At 40.5% G+C, this 17,265-nt stretch overlaps 1 protein-coding gene across 4 annotated transcripts in view; it reads left to right on the top strand.

Moving 5' to 3' along the window:
* Nucleotides 1-17,265, top strand: part of LOC121184567 (EGF-like repeat and discoidin I-like domain-containing protein 3) — a 101,095-nt gene that overhangs the window by 61,700 nt on the left and 22,130 nt on the right. For all 4 annotated transcript variants that reach the window (XM_041042332.1, XM_041042331.1, XM_041042330.1 and 1 more), the window contains 4 exons: nucleotides 6,126-6,307; nucleotides 13,391-13,546; nucleotides 14,503-14,647; nucleotides 14,857-15,041. In XM_041042332.1, the coding sequence (XP_040898266.1) occupies nucleotides 6,126-6,307; nucleotides 13,391-13,546; nucleotides 14,503-14,647; nucleotides 14,857-15,041 (668 nt within the window). The remainder of the gene's footprint in view (nucleotides 1-6,125; nucleotides 6,308-13,390; nucleotides 13,547-14,502; nucleotides 14,648-14,856; nucleotides 15,042-17,265) is intronic.

Genomic DNA, 17,265 nt, shown 5'->3' with positions numbered 1-17,265 from the left:
CTGAGTGTTTGGGCTGACCTCAGGTATTCCGGAAGTTTATTCCACAAGTGAGGGGCAGAATAACTAAATCCTGCTTCACTTTGTTTAGTCCTGACCCTAGGAACACACAGTAGGCCTGTCCCTGATGATCTAAGGGGTCTGGATGCTTCATAAGGAACCAGTAAGTCCATGAGATATTTTTGAATAAAGAAGAAGAGGAAATTCTGGGAGCTACTTTTTAAAAACTGAATGACAGAAGGTAGGAAATTTGTGAATAGAGAGGAATCAAGAGGCACAGCCTGGCTGATTAGTTTGATGTAGTGACTGAAAGACTCACTTGTAGGAGGAAAGATTTAGTCTTGCTGATTGAACATATGCTAGGCTCCATCATTTGTTTAACAATGCTCATTTCCATTTTACCATATAAATTCAATATTTGTAAAGTATATTATACAAGCATTGATTCAGAATGTTATTTTCAAAGTTGCAGTGCAGTGTAAGCATCAGAATGGTTGGTTTTGGCTCTGTACTTCAACACACTAGATTGGAAATGAAACAATAACCATGAGTTGAAAGTGCTGACTCTCGCCTTTAATTTGATGGCGTGTACATCAGCTGCAGATGAACTGTGTAGAAATTTTAGCCTTTTTTATACATATACCCCAAGGGTGAAAAAGGGCCATAAGTCCCACACTGTTCACCTAATGTAGATGTTAACAACCCCAAACACCCCTAAAGCTAAAAGTCAGCACTATAAAATCTTTCTTTCTTTCTTTTTTTTTCTTTTTTTTTTTGTTTCATTTGAAATCAAGTGCACTGGAGTAGAGCCAAATACACCACAGCTCTAAAACTTTCAGACTCTGCTATATGTTTTCTGACAAGCCTGCAGAGTCTGGATTACCAGGAACAGGAATAGAAAAACAAAAATACAATAAAGGTTTGTATTCTATTACAAAATGTATAATTCAAAACATTACAAAGACAAATGTGAAGTGACAACATTTGGCCGTTGTTCCTCCGACTAATATCAATGACCATCAAAATTTGGAAAGCACACCTAGATTTCTTGAAGTGGACACATGATATGAACTGTAACAGCAGGATATTACTAAAGATGTGCACCAGCAATTTAGTAATGCAGTCAAACTCGAAGCAGCAGAGGCCTATATATCCAGATTTAAAGTCCCTGGTATAATTCAGGTTCCAAAAAAGTTGGGACCTATATTTCCCATAGCACTGCTCAGTGCATACACCCTCCCTTTGTCGAATATGTTGCAGAGGTACAGTCAGGTCTCCAGTGAATATTGTGTACACAGGGAAAGGTATAATGCCTGGAATGCACTTCTATGCGAGGACTCATCATCTTCACTGACTTGTTCCTTCAGCCCACATTGTGTGTGTGGGTAAGTCACGCACACATATTGGCTGTTGCAGATTAAGCAGCTGTACATTTCCTGGCTGTACTGTACTATACCTGAAATCAACATGAGAATATTATGTGAAAGCAGTAGTGGGATTTTGGCCATCGCCTGCTCGTTCGGTGATTATCCTATTTTACTGGAATAATTACAGCACCTTCAATATTGATTCTCTTTGATCCAAGGGAAAGCGAGAACAGAGAAGAGGAATCGTATCTATCACTTGCCAACATGAATCCCAGTAAAATACACAAGGAAGAATAAAATACAGTGAGATAACAATTGGAATGAGCTGCACCAGCCTTTCTGCTGGAACTAATTTGGAATTGTTACTGCCGTAATCGTCAAGAGACATTCACGCTTTCAGACACTAATATGGGTTAAATGGTCAGTTAAAGATCCAATATTGAGGAAATGTGGTGGCTGTACAGGGCTACGTTTCCCAAAAGCGTCTTAAGGCTAACATGATTGCAGAAACATCTGCTGTGAGCAGAAACTAAATCGATTCAAGTACACCAAATTCACCTTAACCTTACCTCCATCTTTCCATTGCTTGTCCTGACAGTCACCGTTTCTGACTGCGGCATACCCAGAACACTCACGTGCCAGACCATGAGGTTGTCACATTAATCTTAGCTTTACCGTAACTTTGTATTAAATAGTTATTGAGAATACAGCGGTAAAGAAATATTTTGGCACCCTTAACTTGTCCTTAAGGCACCCAGTTTGGGACAGTTATTATTGTAAGCACGCATCTGCACTAGTTATTCAGTATGCTGAACACCACCCAGACTCCACTGTATAAAAAAACACACCAGGCAAACAAAATGTGAATACGTGTGTATATTTGTACGAAAACATGTATTCATGGACTTATGTTTGTTCCTGTTTATTTAATTATAGTATTAACTATACTATAATTAAATGTGTGTGATTAAAATAGTAATTGCTGTCTTGCACACTTTTAAACTAGCTGCACATGAACATGTGGACATTCAGACACCTACATATTAAACGTACAGATGCACTGGATTCACTCTCATTTGTCACCTGTGGAACCTCTGTTTTACAGCAAACGTCTGTTTTGTTTGTTTATTATTCTTTTCCTCAGCCCCTCTTTCCACCACATGCTCATTAGTATTGCTGTGCTGGCATTAATTTCTGTGGGGCTTTAATTTGTTTAGGCTGTAGGTAGGGCTTGTGGGGAGATGGATTCAGCTGTCACATCATGGTAGTGCTGGTGTTAGTGATGTGTGCTGTCGCAGGGCTGATGTATGCTCAGGGGCTAGCAGGCCAAGGCCCGGGGGCTGGCTGCCTCTGCCGCTCTGACAGACGACTGGCAGGCAGCTCGTTAAGAGAGGCCCATCATTGCCACAAGGTGAGCAGGACCGTGGCTTTGCAACAGTGTCTTGCTACAACATCCACATAGAATATCTTACAAGAGAGCTTGCCCAAGAAGTACAACATCTAGACATATGATACTGTGATGATGCAACATTGCACCTCAGCCCTAATGTCAGGTCTTAACAAGGAAAAAATAGATTCCATCTCACTTTCAGGAGTTAAATCAGAGTGAAATGCCATTTGGTGCTTGTGCCAGAATAGTACATATAACTCTACAGGGTCCCTAGCAAACTGAAAGTCTTATCATTCTTCACTTTTCATCAGGAGATATCACCCTCAGCTCAATTAACACACCTTAGATTAGCCATGTATGGGTATGCCTAATTGGACAGAGCAAGTTGTGTTCATCAGATCATTCATATGAGGGGAATATGATGATATTTTGATCATATGTTTCCCTCTATGGATCAGTTTGACAGATGTTTCTAGCCATGCATGTGACATTGTCTTTCATGTCTTTCAGTCTGCCTCTTAAGTCCAAACTGAATTATCTTAACACAACTGTTTGATGGATTACCATGAAATTTTGTATAGACAGTCATGGTCCCCAGAGGACAAATCCTAATGATTTTGACGACACCCATGACTTTTCCCCTAGGTCCATCAACAGGTCTAAATTTTTACATATGTAAAAATATGCAAATATCCATCTTTGAGCTGGATTGACTCACAAGTTTATACAGACATTCATGTTTTTTTGATAAGGTATTGTATCCTAACCTGAATTACGAGGATTAGGGCTACAGTGCTAAAATGCAAATGCAGCTGGGATCACTGCGTATCACTGGTCACTGGTCATTCTGGAAAGTGCTAATCTCACAATTTCTCTCTTTTTCCAAAGCTTTTGGTTTAAACTGGTTTACCACGTCTCAAGATAAAAGCTGTTTATCCCCAAGCTTCTTTTAGATTCAGCAGTAGGCTACCGCAGCCACCTACACCATGCTCTCATCAGTCTGGAAGCGGTGAGTCACACACAAGGAAAAACTAGTGAAGCGAGAGTGATTTACCATAGTGGAATATATAAACACATTCCTGTCAGTACACACACACACACTCACACAGACACACACAGATATACTCTTTGCTCTCTTCTCTCCTCCAGTTGATCCCCCCGGACTATCTTCAGACATTACTCACTGTCTCCCTGGCTCCCTGTTGACTAGAACCCCACTGTTTTACCAGCTGGATAAGTCGTGCAAGGGTTGTTTTCATTGTTCCATTCTTCTCTCACTCTTGGCTTTTTTGTGTGGTGAAAGTCATCTCACAGCCCTCAGCGCTGCCAGTTTCATTGTCTGCTGGTATGTGTGTGTGTGTGCCTTGTGTGTCTGCGTGTCAGTGCTGGGTTTGAAATGCTCAGGTCTTTTGCTTAAATGGTGAAGATGGCATCACAGCTTTCTAGTGACCATTGCTCCAGGCCTCCCCTGAAGGCTGGTTTATATGGACACTTACAGTTCATCCGGCATAAGCAAGCAGTGCCTCTGGCTGAACTCCTCACCTGAGATGTCTTCATTCTTTTGGGGCACTTGCAGGTTCCCTCAGCTTTTCCTAAATTGTGGGTTTTTAGGCTCTTACACCCAACTTTTTTCATCATCTGTAACCAGACATATGCTAATGAGAGAAATCAGCCTGATTAAATTTCAATCAGATCCACCACTGTTCACAAAAAAAAGAAGTGTTATAAATTGCATATGTCCTGTGTTTTATTGCTCTAATCAGTTTTATCCCTGTTGTCATTAGAAATAAACACCAAGGAGGCGGAATACAGCTGTGATGCTGTTTATTTTTAAGAGACACTGGAGGCGAGAAGAAATGTAATGATGCAGGGGTCTTTGCATCCTGACTGCTGAGCAGAATTCAGACGAGCTTTGTGTCACCTCTCACCGCATGAGAAAGCACTTTCTGAGTTATTTTTAAGCAAATAAATTGCATATTACAACTTAAAGTTTGTATGATATCCAGTGGAGAGATAATTTCATTGCAGCTGCATAACTCTGTAACACAATTTATTCAGGATGAAGGATTCTGAAGATCTGCGGTCACATCTGATTCATTTTGGTGGCAGTATCCCACAGCTGTTTTGAACAATAACTCAAACAAAGGCAGTTGAACTGTTTAAGTTGTTTTCTTGAGACAACCGAGTCCTCTGTGATGATTCCTTTCCACAGGCTTTAGCTTATAGTGGTGGGGGCAAAGTATACAATTTGCATGCATTTCACATCCTAACTGAATCCTTCCTGGTGCTGGCTAAATCTCACAAAATCTGATTTTGATAGAAAACCAGATGTTTTGTGTGTAAATGAGCAATGAGGAAACCATCATTTGGGGAGCATTGGCAACTTTTTAAGACTTAAAAAGAGTAAAATTTTATGTTGTGATATGTGCTATGGTTTTCTAACATACCATATGGATACATGCCCCCTTCCCATCTGTTTTCTACATTGTGTTTCAATTCTCATGTGTTTCTGTTATTATGTAATTTCCCAATAGTCTTTTTTTTTAATGGAAACACAAAGAAGTACTTGTTTTGGAGAACAATAAATTCTCTATTGGATAAACATTGCCAGAATCCCTTTCACCACAGGTATGTCTATTAAAATGCTCTCAGTCTGCCTGGATTTACCAGTTAGGATTAAGAGGGAAAAGAAGCCGCTTTAAGAAGAAAGGACAGTGCTTTCCAGTCACTGTCATGCCTCCCCACTTAAATGCTGCAGCCTGTAGGATATTTAAAGCTGTCACAAATCTTGTTGACTTTGGGGATGATGCTGTCCAGAACTGGCCCCAGCTCCTTGGGAGGAGGAAGCTTGAGTGCTCTATTATTGATGGAGGAGCAACCTGCTAGTCCCTCAGATGGGGACAGCATGGAGACAGAGGGGAGTCCTCTCCCTATTTTTGCCATAATGGAAACATTTGAAGTTTTCTTGTGATGAATTAAAGCAATAATCACAGTGGGAGAGAAAGGAGTCAGGGTGAACAAAGCGATGATGACCTCAAAAAGGAAAGGTTATCATAGGAGGGTGCCACAAAGCTATGACTAAAAATGAAAAAAAAAAAAAGTTACAATTTTAATGGCTGTTTCCGGTTGTAGTGGAGGATGCTGAGGTTTTCATGTCTGAGAGTGAGAGATAAACAAGGATATTGACTCTGATGTGCAGACAGTGAAGAGAAAAATGAAGCAAGATGTGGAGGACGAAATGACATTACAAAGTGTGGTCTTTGTGGTATTTTTGAAAATATAAATGCATTCCATGAACTAAGCTGCACACATTTTTGAGTGCTCGAATTATATGAAGGATGATCTGTCTCTTTCTCCCTCTCTTCACTCAGAATGCTCTGGACCACTGGGCATGGAGGGCGGTATAATCTCCAACCAACAGATAACAGCCTCTTCCACCCACCGCGCTCTCTTTGGCTTGCAGAAGTGGTACCCGTACTTTGCACGCCTCAACAAGAAGGGCCTGGTCAATGCCTGGACTGCTGCCGAAAATGACAGATGGCCATGGATCCAGGTAAAGCACAGTCACAGGCCAGGTGTTACGCAAAGCCCCGGCCAGGACCAGACACAAACAGATTAAGACACAGACACAATCTTAATTTGTTGGGACTTTAAACAGTTTTACTAAAAGTTCCCTGCCATATAACAACACTTGGTTGTAGTTGACGGTTTGCATAAACTTTGACTGTGAAAAGGCAACAGTTTTAACTTCAGAATTAATTATACATACTGTAAAATTGATGGCTCGCTTACTGGTAATAAAGAGCCATAAAAGTGTGAGCTGGGGACAGAACAGATGCAGGTGAAGTCGAGTGTGAGGAACAATGTGAACCGGCCTAACTGTTTTCAGTTAGTGGCTGGGGTGTCTCACTTTGTGGTGATGAATTGTTAACAGTTACTCAACTGTGTGTCATCTCTTGTTTTCACGTTTAACCGTGACATTCCCATGGTCATAGCTGCATGGGTTCGTATGCTGTATTTAGTGTCATAAATTAAGTTTTTGGCAATAGAGAGTCCCAGAACAAAACTACGGTGCACATTGTTGGAATTATTCAACGCACTGACACTTTCATATGTCTTGTGTAAATTATGATGTTATCACTGTGCTGTCAAGAGAGAGATCTGATCTATAGATTTGCACAACACTCAGCAGTAATGTCCCTGTTATTCATTTTAAAAAAAAGCTTGAATTCAGCTTCACAAATTCAGTGCCTCTTCTTGTCCTTTTGTAAAACATTGCTTCAATTACCACCTAAGGGCCTTCATCTATAACAACCTGTGATTTGTGAAATGAAAAGAATTAGATTAGATGTTTACAGAAGCAAAACAATAATTCATTCAGCTCTCCTTTTACTTAGGCTTTGTTAAAGTTAACCTTCCTGCTGTGCCATTAGTCAGTGCTTATTGTGAAAGAGCTACATAGTTGGATCAATATGATAGATTGCCTGGTGGTCCTGAATTATTTCTTCAGTCACATCTCAAGCTTCAGTCCTTGCCAATCTCACCCTGCCAAGACCCCTGGGCTCTTATTTCTGCACCTGTTTTAATCCTAAATGATCATTCCCCACGTGTGGTGTTGCAGAATTTCAACCATTGTTGTATAGTAAGTCTCATTGCAACACGCAATTATGTAAATGATAAATGTTGAAGCCTCTGCACCTTCCTCACCTGAGATGATCTGGTGTATGAACACAGACCTGTGTAGGTCTGTAACTGATGCTCTGGATTTATGTCGAGCAAATAGTCATACATCAAGACCCTGCACTGAAACGGCTGTGGCATATAAAACAACTCTCAGATGATGTATAGCTATGGTATATAAATTTGCCCTCAACTCTAGTTCTCTTCCAAGGCTTGGTCCAGTCCCACAGATTTCACAGGAATTCCACAGCTATTTAATTAATTAACTTTTACAGGAAAAAAAGGGGTTTTTTTGTGTTTGTTACATTTCTTTTACACCGGACTCACTTCTGTGATGACAGAAATGCTGAAAGCAACCTTTGAAGTGAGCTGTTATCAGATACATGATGCACAGACAGTGAACCGTAAACAAAATGTAATAGAAAAACATGCTACACCTTGACAGCGTGATGGAGAAAATGGAGCTGTACCTAACAACAAGAGAATAGTAAGACTAGTAAGACAGGGCAAAAATGGATTTGTAAAAAAGGAAAAAGACAGAGAGAGAGAGAGAGAGTCAAAGAAACAACCAACATGAGTGAGAGAAAAGGAGCCTGGTACATCGAGAGGGTGAAGAGAACGGAACATAAAACATTCAGGCGGTTTGTTTGACTTTAATGATGCCATGTGGGATGTTGCACGGGATGCTGTAGGCACTGTGTGTTTCTACAGAGGGGTCTGGATAATTGGGACGTGAGTACAGAGGTGTACAGTCATGTCAGTGTTTTGGGATTATGCTAAGGAGTCGGTGGTGTGCTTTTGTTGTGCAGAGCGATGTGGCATGACTGTGTTAGCATGTCTGTCATGTGAAACAGGTTGCACTGACAGATGACAGCCCTATCAGGATGGGGATCGGATTTGTCTGGCTATTTGTAAGGTTTTCTCTTGTGCGGTGTGTAACTTTGGATGTCAGCCAAAGTTTCAGCTCTTTTCCTCCTAAACCACAACAAATGAATCAAACATAGAGCAACATACTTTGAATAATACATCATACAGCTGGAGACAGAGCATGCAAACACTGTAAATGTGTTTGTTTGTGTTTATGTCAGTTTACATGTTTGTGAATTGTACGTGCGTGTGAGCTCGCCACCGTTCACACATCTACGTACTGTGAGAATATCAGTTTTCCACTGCCTCGCCACTACCACCTCACACATAAAATTGCATTTGAACACTCAAGGGAAATATGCTGCTTGTCTGACCAATATCACCAAAATATAGCTCCAGCCAGCTGGACTGTGTTGGATGAATGAAACAATCCTAATCACTTGTGATGGCTAAGAGGGTCTATACATAATTTAATGTAAGCTGTACAGTTATGAAATAATGTTCTGATGCAGATCTCCATCACTGTGCTCACATTTGCTGGCATGTGCCTCATATGTGTATGTGTATCTATATTCTGTGTCTGTCAGGGGATCTTTTCCCTTTTCATTCCAGTGTAACCTTAGTTATTAAAACATTCAACATTCTGTTATGTGGTTGAAATGTGACCTCGACAGATGCTTTTCTGTCAGTTTATTTTGTAATCACAGCATGGCAGCAAGGAACAGTAATTGAATAAAGCCATTGGATACATACGCTGCAGTAAAGAAAAAAAAAGTGTTTCTGCATTTTTGCAGAACACTTTTGGACTTAATGCTCTCAGATTTCCCACCAGAGTTATTCTTAGATAAAAAATGAGTTCAGGTTCTCAGGCCTAAACTTGATGCAGTACCTTTAGCGCTGAGAGATTTAACCTGATGTATAGTGTGAGTAATATATGAGTCTCTAACATCGCTGTGGTGGCCATCTATTCCCAGGGAGAACTGCTTATAATCGCTGACAGTGGTGGGCCCTTCCAATTTCTGGTCCTGCCGCAACATGTCAGTGTTGTTTAGTTTTGGGCTTTTAGTTCAAACCATTTAAAATTATTTCAACCTTTGTGAGGTTCAAATGACCAATAGCGTGCTTTGTTTGTGCTCTAGGAGGGATATTGGTTGAGTGGCCACTCTCACTGAGAGTCACTTATACCTCAGACTTTCTCTTACATGTGAATGACTGTGGTTAGGTCCAATATACAGAGCATATGATTTGGTTACCTTACACACCAAACATCATATGAATAAACCAAAAAGAAAGAGAAAAACAATGTAATCTGAATATGTACCTTATGTCTGCGCATATGTGTAGTAGATAAAGACAGCACAATGAAAGACTTCAAATGTGTGTATGTGTTTGAGTGTGAGTACAGTACGCACTCACATACTATTTTTTTTTACACAACAGTGCCATCGGGCTATTATGTGGTTTCAAGGACAGTCTAATTGTTACAATACCACTGTAATTCCCTCAACAGTTTTGATCTCAGTGTGCAATCACACAGGGTATCTTTTCACTTTATATGCTCTTCACCTTTATACACGTATGTGCATGTGAGGTCTTGCTTGTTGGTATGATTATATTTAGTAATACTTAGCGGCCCTATCAGTATAAATGACTGGAAGTTAGCCACTGTGTAGTCAGTTCCATTTTCACCCGACGGCTGTTGCTGTAAATAAATGTGTTTTCTCCTGTTTAAATAGGGCCTAATGAGCCGTTGAGAGAATTTAATGGAAAGTATAAAAAAGTTATTTGATGTTTTTCTTCATTGTTTAGCAGAGGACTTTCATGTTCTGATTTACTGTAACATGACGTAAGTTAGTGAAGCAGTCCCTAACAGCAGCACTACAGAATAAGCATTTGAGATGAAAAATTGAAGTCTTAGTCATGATTAGGGCTGAATCTAATAGTTATTTTCATTTCGTAATTATTTCATTGTTTTCACTCAATGTTTTTTTGTCTACAAAATGTTGTAAAATAATGAAAAATTGGCCATTACAGTTCCTCAGAGCCACACTTGACCCAAAAATCATCTTAATGCAGTCTTCAGCTTTGTTCGCCTTGTTACAGTTATTTTTTGCTGCTATCATTATAACCATACCTGTGATCTGAAAGGACCAACAGGAAATCAAAGACATGTTTGTCAGTAGCGCCATGGCCTAAAGTAGCTGATAATTTTGTAAGACTTACTATAGGAAAACAGTTCCACGGATATTGAGGAAGCTTCCAGGTAGTATGTGTATAATTACAGCTACAGGAAATAGTCAGTTCCAGGATGCTGCTGAGGGTTACAAACGGAACATTTTCTCACAGCAGTGAAAATCTTTCTGAGAGAAAACAGGTTAAATCACACCATGAAAACAAGTGGTTATTTTCTTTGTGTTGCAAATGAAGTTCGAGAACAGAAATGGTTTGATGCAGAAGTTTTTGCAGAGGCTCATGCATTTTTACCCAGAGCACTTCAGACGCAAGATACTGTGTGTGTCAAAGAAAAAGGAAAGGGTGAAAGGGTAAGAGTTCACTCTAAACTTTATTTTTTTAGTAAGTCTTACAGAGTGCACAGACCTCCTAAGGACACACAATTCTCAAACTATGTTCTTTCAGCATAATACTGATTTTGGAAAAATGTGTGAAAAATGTGCGTAATTTTGTCCTTTCATGGAGATGTACTGTGAAAATTCTGAAAGAAGCCAGCCTCATTGCAACCGCAATGGTGACATATAGAAAAATGGTATATCGAGAAACAAATTCATAACTGTTTTTGGTTCACACAATCATGTTACGGACTTGCTGTGGTGTTATTTATGTTTGTCAGTGTAATGTTCATACACCCCTGGGTGCATTTCAAGCAATTTAGGTTAATTATCTCTCACAGTGAGACATTTTCCTTCAGACTGACACATATAACTCTGTAGACAAAGGTCTGCACACGCAGGATGTTTCCAACGATGCCTCACTCAAACAAATAAATGCATCACTATTAGCGCTTAAGTGACAGAGGTGTGTTTCTGAGTGGTCATTAAAAATGTGAGGGATCACCCCAATTACCCAGGCAGCGGCCTTTTAGCGACAGGGCCTCTAATTAGTGTGAGAAGTATCTATCTCTATGGAGAAAATTGAGAAGAGCCAAGAAATGCTGTGAATGAGAAAGAGTGGGTCATTGCAGCTCTCAGAGCTCTAAGAGGGGTCCTTATGTATAATTAACTTGATACGTTGGTTTAAGTATGTGTAAAAAAAAATATGTGTAATTGAGTCTTGTCGCTACAAATGGAAATTAGTGAAGAAATCCATGCTGCAATAGAATTATTATACATTACTCCCCTAGTTTTTGACATTTCAGACAAGGTCAGTGAACATAAACAGTTCTTTTCTGGATCCGTAAGAGCCAATACTCTAATCTCTAATGTCCTCAGGAGACACAGCTTAGAGCTTTTTCATTAACAGAAAAGGAGAGTATAACTTAGTGGGTTCTGCATATCTGTTTGAGCTTTTGCTCTCAAATATTTCACTTGTAAATTGCCTTATTTCATAGTAATGCCACCATTTCTGTACCGGAAAATGAGCTCAAGCCCCCGGAACACTGTCCTGAATATGGTCGCATTGTCAGTGAAGTTAGACTTCCATTTCTGGTGGATCAGCTTTAAAATGGTTTATGTTCTTAAAAAGAAACTGTCTTCAGCTTCACAAACACAAGCTGAAACACAACCTTGTTTGTTTGCAATATCAAAATGACATGAAGAAAAACATGCAACCTTGAGCCAGACTCATTGGAGTAATTCTAATTCTCTTTCAGTGGGATTTTTTTTTTTTTTTTTTTTTTTTTTTTTTTTAGATTTGGCCCTTTCAGGTTAATGGTCCTTTGCTGAATACTTACTCTATACTGTATTACTGCTGCCCTTCAGTTCTGCGGCTGTGGAAGAATAGACAGCTGTGTTTTTTCATTTTGTCAGAGGGTGAGCTAGATGAGCCAAACTGTCTCTTTCTTCCTGAAAATGAATCAGCTTGGTGTGAATGTAGTGCCAAAATGATTCATGAATAATTGTCATCACCATTTATTTGCTTCGTATTAGTTGTCACAGACTATCAAAGGTGGGTTGCAGTATTATAATTCTGAAATTGTCTTGTGTAATCCTGCCCTACTTTTTCTTATATACATATTAAAATTCACTATAAAAAAAGCATTATGAGTGAGTGGTGTGTTTGCCAGCGAGAACCACTCCTTATTCACCTCAGGCTTCTTCATATTGTCACTCTGGAGTCTCCTCTCTCTTTTTTTTTCCTTTTTTTTCTCGATACATGTTCACCAGAATTACAGGGCGAGTGAGGCAACCAACAGTGACGGGTTAAAGACGTAGACTGTTGAAAAGCATGGATGCGGCATATGTAATGATACTCATAGCTTGCTGAACCTTGCTGTAATCCTGTAATCAAGGGCAGGCTATTGAAAATTTGCCAAAGGTGTTGGAGGATTGGCAGGACTGAGGAATCACCAACCCACCACAAGAGTGATAGGCTGAGACTCCTGTCAGTCAAGGAAGAATTCTTCTAAATGTATGACTCTTTGTCAAATATGCGGAAAAGGTGCAATTTTGCTAAAATGTACTTTTTCAGTGTGACCTGTCAGTGAAAAGTGTGTCAAAGCAAACCTCACGTTGGTGTGCAACACATCCGTCGTGCTTAGATAATAATGATCCTGCAATGTCGGCGCTAAGCAGGATCCATCGAAGCATTCATCACTTTCCTCTTTCTAAGCTCTCCCTCTTTTCCTCTTGGCTCTCAGGCCACTTTACATTGGCACCATATTGACAGTCTGCACAGGGTTGACAGAATGGATCTGGAGCGTGAGGATTGATTAAATGTTCCATTTGATCACAGACTTTCTGAATAAGATGGATGGCCCTGACAGAAAAGATACAAGGGGGTGAATTGATTCCCATGACTTGCATACCCACAGTGCTCAAGCACACAGACAGATACAGATACACGAATTTATAGTGTCTAAAAATGTAGCTATAATTTCTTGATTTCACCTTTTTTTTTTTTTGGGACTCCACAGATAAACCTGCAGAGGAGAATGAGGGTCACTGGCCTAATTACCCAGGGCGCAAAGCGTATCGGCAGCCCAGAGTACGTCAAGTCTTACAAGGTAGCCTACAGTGATGACGGGAAGACCTGGAGAACATACAAAGTCAAGGGCAAAGACGAGGATATGGTGAGACACACACATGTGCACACAAACACAGACATGCACACTCATTGTCATCTCTCCACTCTTTCCCTTTAGCTTCTCACTCTGTAACACGCAGACAAAGACACACACTCGTACACATGCACACACAGCGATGAGACTATGCACTCAGTCAAGGGCAGGGTGGAGGACGTGATGAGATGGCTTTTTAATTAGCTAGCACACACCGGGCCCATCTTGCTGCCCCTTACCCCCTCCACTTTTATGACTTCTAGATTGAATTTTTATACTATTTGGGGATGAACAGCCACCAAATAGGCCACACAGCGTTCTATCATTTTTGACAGCAAACCACGGCTGTCCTCCATTTGGCCGAGCTCCGAATGACCCTGACTTCCAAACTTCTTCTCAAATTTATTACACAGAACAATAAGCCTGGGATTGAATAGTCTGTGATCTGGGTTTTGTTCCTTGCCTGTCTTGTATTTTTGTTTTTAAGCGTGTAGCTGTCTGTCACAATTTGGCATACAGAAAGCATGATTGTGCACAAATGTAAATTTGTACACAATTATTTCCAGTATTGCAGAAACACACTGCTCAGTCTTTCCCTTGCTTTCTCTTTCTTTGTCCCTGTCTTTCTGTACCTCGCACAAGCAGCACATCAGTCACTCATATCAGAGAGTTTCTGTCAGATTCAGTCTCAGGTCATTTGGATAAAACACTCCAGAAGGTATGGCTATATAATTGGAGCACTAATTTAAAACACACCACTGTTCTTATGAATCACAGGCTCAAATGGTGCGAGAAATTGTCTATTTTTCCCTGTAATTCTAGCTCATTGACCTTGAATGACAGCAATTTGTTGAGTGTGGAGTAGACACTAGAGACAGTGCCAGATAGACTGTTACATTACGGCAAAACTGATCTGCTTCACCGTCCTCCCCGCCCCCCATCTGCTGTTATTTCATCCCCTGCAACAGATTTTCAGAGGAAATGTCGATAACAACGCTCCATCAGCCAACTCCTTCACCCCTCCCATTGAAGCCCAGTACGTGCGCATTTACCCCCAAGTCTGCAGGAGGCACTGTACCTTACGCATGGAGCTGCTCGGTTGTGAGCTAACAGGTGAGTGAGCTGAGCTTATTTCATCCAGCTGTGTGCACAAAATCAGAGCTGATCTCAAAATCCACTGCAGTGAGACTCCTGCACAGTTGTTTCATGCTGCCTTTTTTTTATGTGGTCACAGCACTGAGGATATCCTTTCTTTTTGGGGGGATGTGAGGGGTTAGGTACAGTCAGTACAGTTAGAACAAATCTGTTTTTCTTATTGCCAGGCTGTTCTGAACCACTGGGAATGAAGTCGGGCCATATCCAGGACTACCAGGTCACGGCCTCCAGCATCTTCAGGACGCTCAACATGGACATGTTCACTTGGGAGCCCGGGAAGGCCCGGTTGGACAAACAGGGCAAGGTCAATGCGTGGACAGCTGGACACAGTGACCAGTCACAGTGGCTACAGGTAAGATGTTATCTGATCCAAATCTGTTCCAGCTACTGTAGAGATTTGATCAATATATTAGCAGGGAAAAGAAGAAGAGACAGCCATCTTCTTGCAGATAGCTGACTTTCACTCTGCTAAAGGATTAGCTCTTACCTCCCTGGCATAGTAATTGATGGTGTGTACATGGTATTGCATGCCAATGGATTCAGTTATATTTCATAGTCAAAGACTTCATTGATGGGCACAGTGTCAGTTCTGAATGAAATTGTATCTTAAAATCCTACCTCTATTAGCTAGCTCTCAGTATCATTCTTAGAAACAGTCAGTAATAGGTAGTCATATCTTATTTTTTTCCATGCCAGTCTTTCTCAGTCCCACACCCACACTGCCTCTGTTGGAAGAGTTTAGCCCTGTTATCTTTGGCTGCAGCCCAGACTTTCTATCTTTATGAAACCAGGCCAATCCATTTGTTTTCATTACAGTAACTGATGGCTGAAAATGTCTCCTGAAAGGGACAAGACACGTCTCTAAGTGAACGTTTACACCCCAGTCTTTCTGCTTAACAATACGTGAGATTGATAGAGGCTGAGGGAGTTCAAGATACATATCAATCAGACTCAATCATGCCCAGTATGCCCTCACATATGGTCCCATATATTGGATTTTTTTTTCTTTTAAGATAAAAGGCAATAAATGTTCTTTGCTTTCAGACTGAGAAACCGCATCTTACTTCAAGCTGTAAAACTGATAGCATTGAAGAAATTGTGATGTGAATCATCTTCTCAGGGAACTGAAGATCAGAGGGATTTCTTTGTTTTCTTGGCCTTTCTCTTGCACTCTCGCTCCACGCACACCGCCTCCCTAGCAGGGACACAGTTAGCGCGCTGTAGTCACACTGACTTGTCTGGCCGTTATTAGATTGGTTGGGTCTTGAGTCAGATATGTTTTTTATTACGCTGAAAGCTTTTTTGCCAAGGGTGAGGGTATGCAGGGCTGTGTGTCGGAGGAGACAGGTACTTAGCCAGACCCCATCCAGGCCAGGGAGCACGGCTAAGCAAAATTGATTGCTGTGGGTAAAGGAAAACTTGTGGTCTCATATTACATGCTGTGCCGGCAGGAAAGGGGAGATGCTATACAGACACTGTGAGAAAATCAATGGCTTCCACTGCCAAGGCCCATTTCTGCACACACAGGCATATACAATATCACGCGTCTGAAAAGAAGACATAAAGAGTTATGTACTGTAGAGTGCTGTTTCACATTTATATTGATACAGCTGTTAGAACTGACCAGTTTTTAATATTTAGTGATCATCTTATATGCATTTGTTAAACTCCCACACTCAGTGTCTCCTTTATACTGGTTGCCATGGAAAATAATTGATTCCCAAAGACATTACTGAATGACTTTAAACCTTAAAGATTAATGGAATTAATCAGCCTTAATGACAAATTAAGTATTCCTATTAATCAAGACAACTGCGCTGCTGTGGAGTGGAAGCAGTGGGAAACTCTTTACAGACACCAAATATCAAACTGGATTTCTTGATGCTTAGGACTGGACAAGATCCTAGTCAAATAGCACACAGTGCTACTCAGTACATAAGCTGATGCACAGATTTTGTCTTTTAGCCTTTTTTTGGCAAGTAGGATTTTTCTTCTCTGCATTTTGTGTTTTTAATGTATATTTTAGTTGTTTGCCAGAGTATTTTAAAGGGTCTTTTGTCATTTTCAAAGATTTTTTTTAAAACTGACAGACACTAAGTATGTATGTTTGGCAAGTCACTGACTATACATTATTTTTTAAATCAGTAATTAGCACATTGCTCCACTGAATGATTATGTCCACCATAGCAATTGACAGCTCAAACCTTTGATGAATCATTTGAATGTCATCATTCTGATTAACATGTTGAGAACATAGCTTTCAGCAGACTAAATACTTCAGAATTTAAACTTTGTGCCCACGAAGTTATTCTAGCCTGGCAGGAGATAAAATTGCACAGGGAGGGAGGCCGAACTAGAATCTTTCAAGATGTTTTCATGAGAGGAGCTGAAGCTGTCAGACTGAGCTGCCAAGTGTTCCAGCTGGCATAAGCTGATTAGTTAATTGTGCACATTAACATGTCCACATAGCAAAGAAAAAGAGCCAGAGACAGCAGCTACTTTTCAATTTCACTCTTCCTGTTAATGCAACATTGTGTACTCCAAATATTCTGGCAAGTACTGTTGCAGGACTGTGG

The sequence above is a fragment of the Toxotes jaculatrix genome, chromosome 7, assembly GCF_017976425.1.
Source record: "Toxotes jaculatrix isolate fToxJac2 chromosome 7, fToxJac2.pri, whole genome shotgun sequence".
NCBI classification, from domain to species: Eukaryota; Metazoa; Chordata; class Actinopteri; family Toxotidae; genus Toxotes; species Toxotes jaculatrix.
This window is presented reverse-complemented; position numbering and strand designations above follow the sequence as displayed.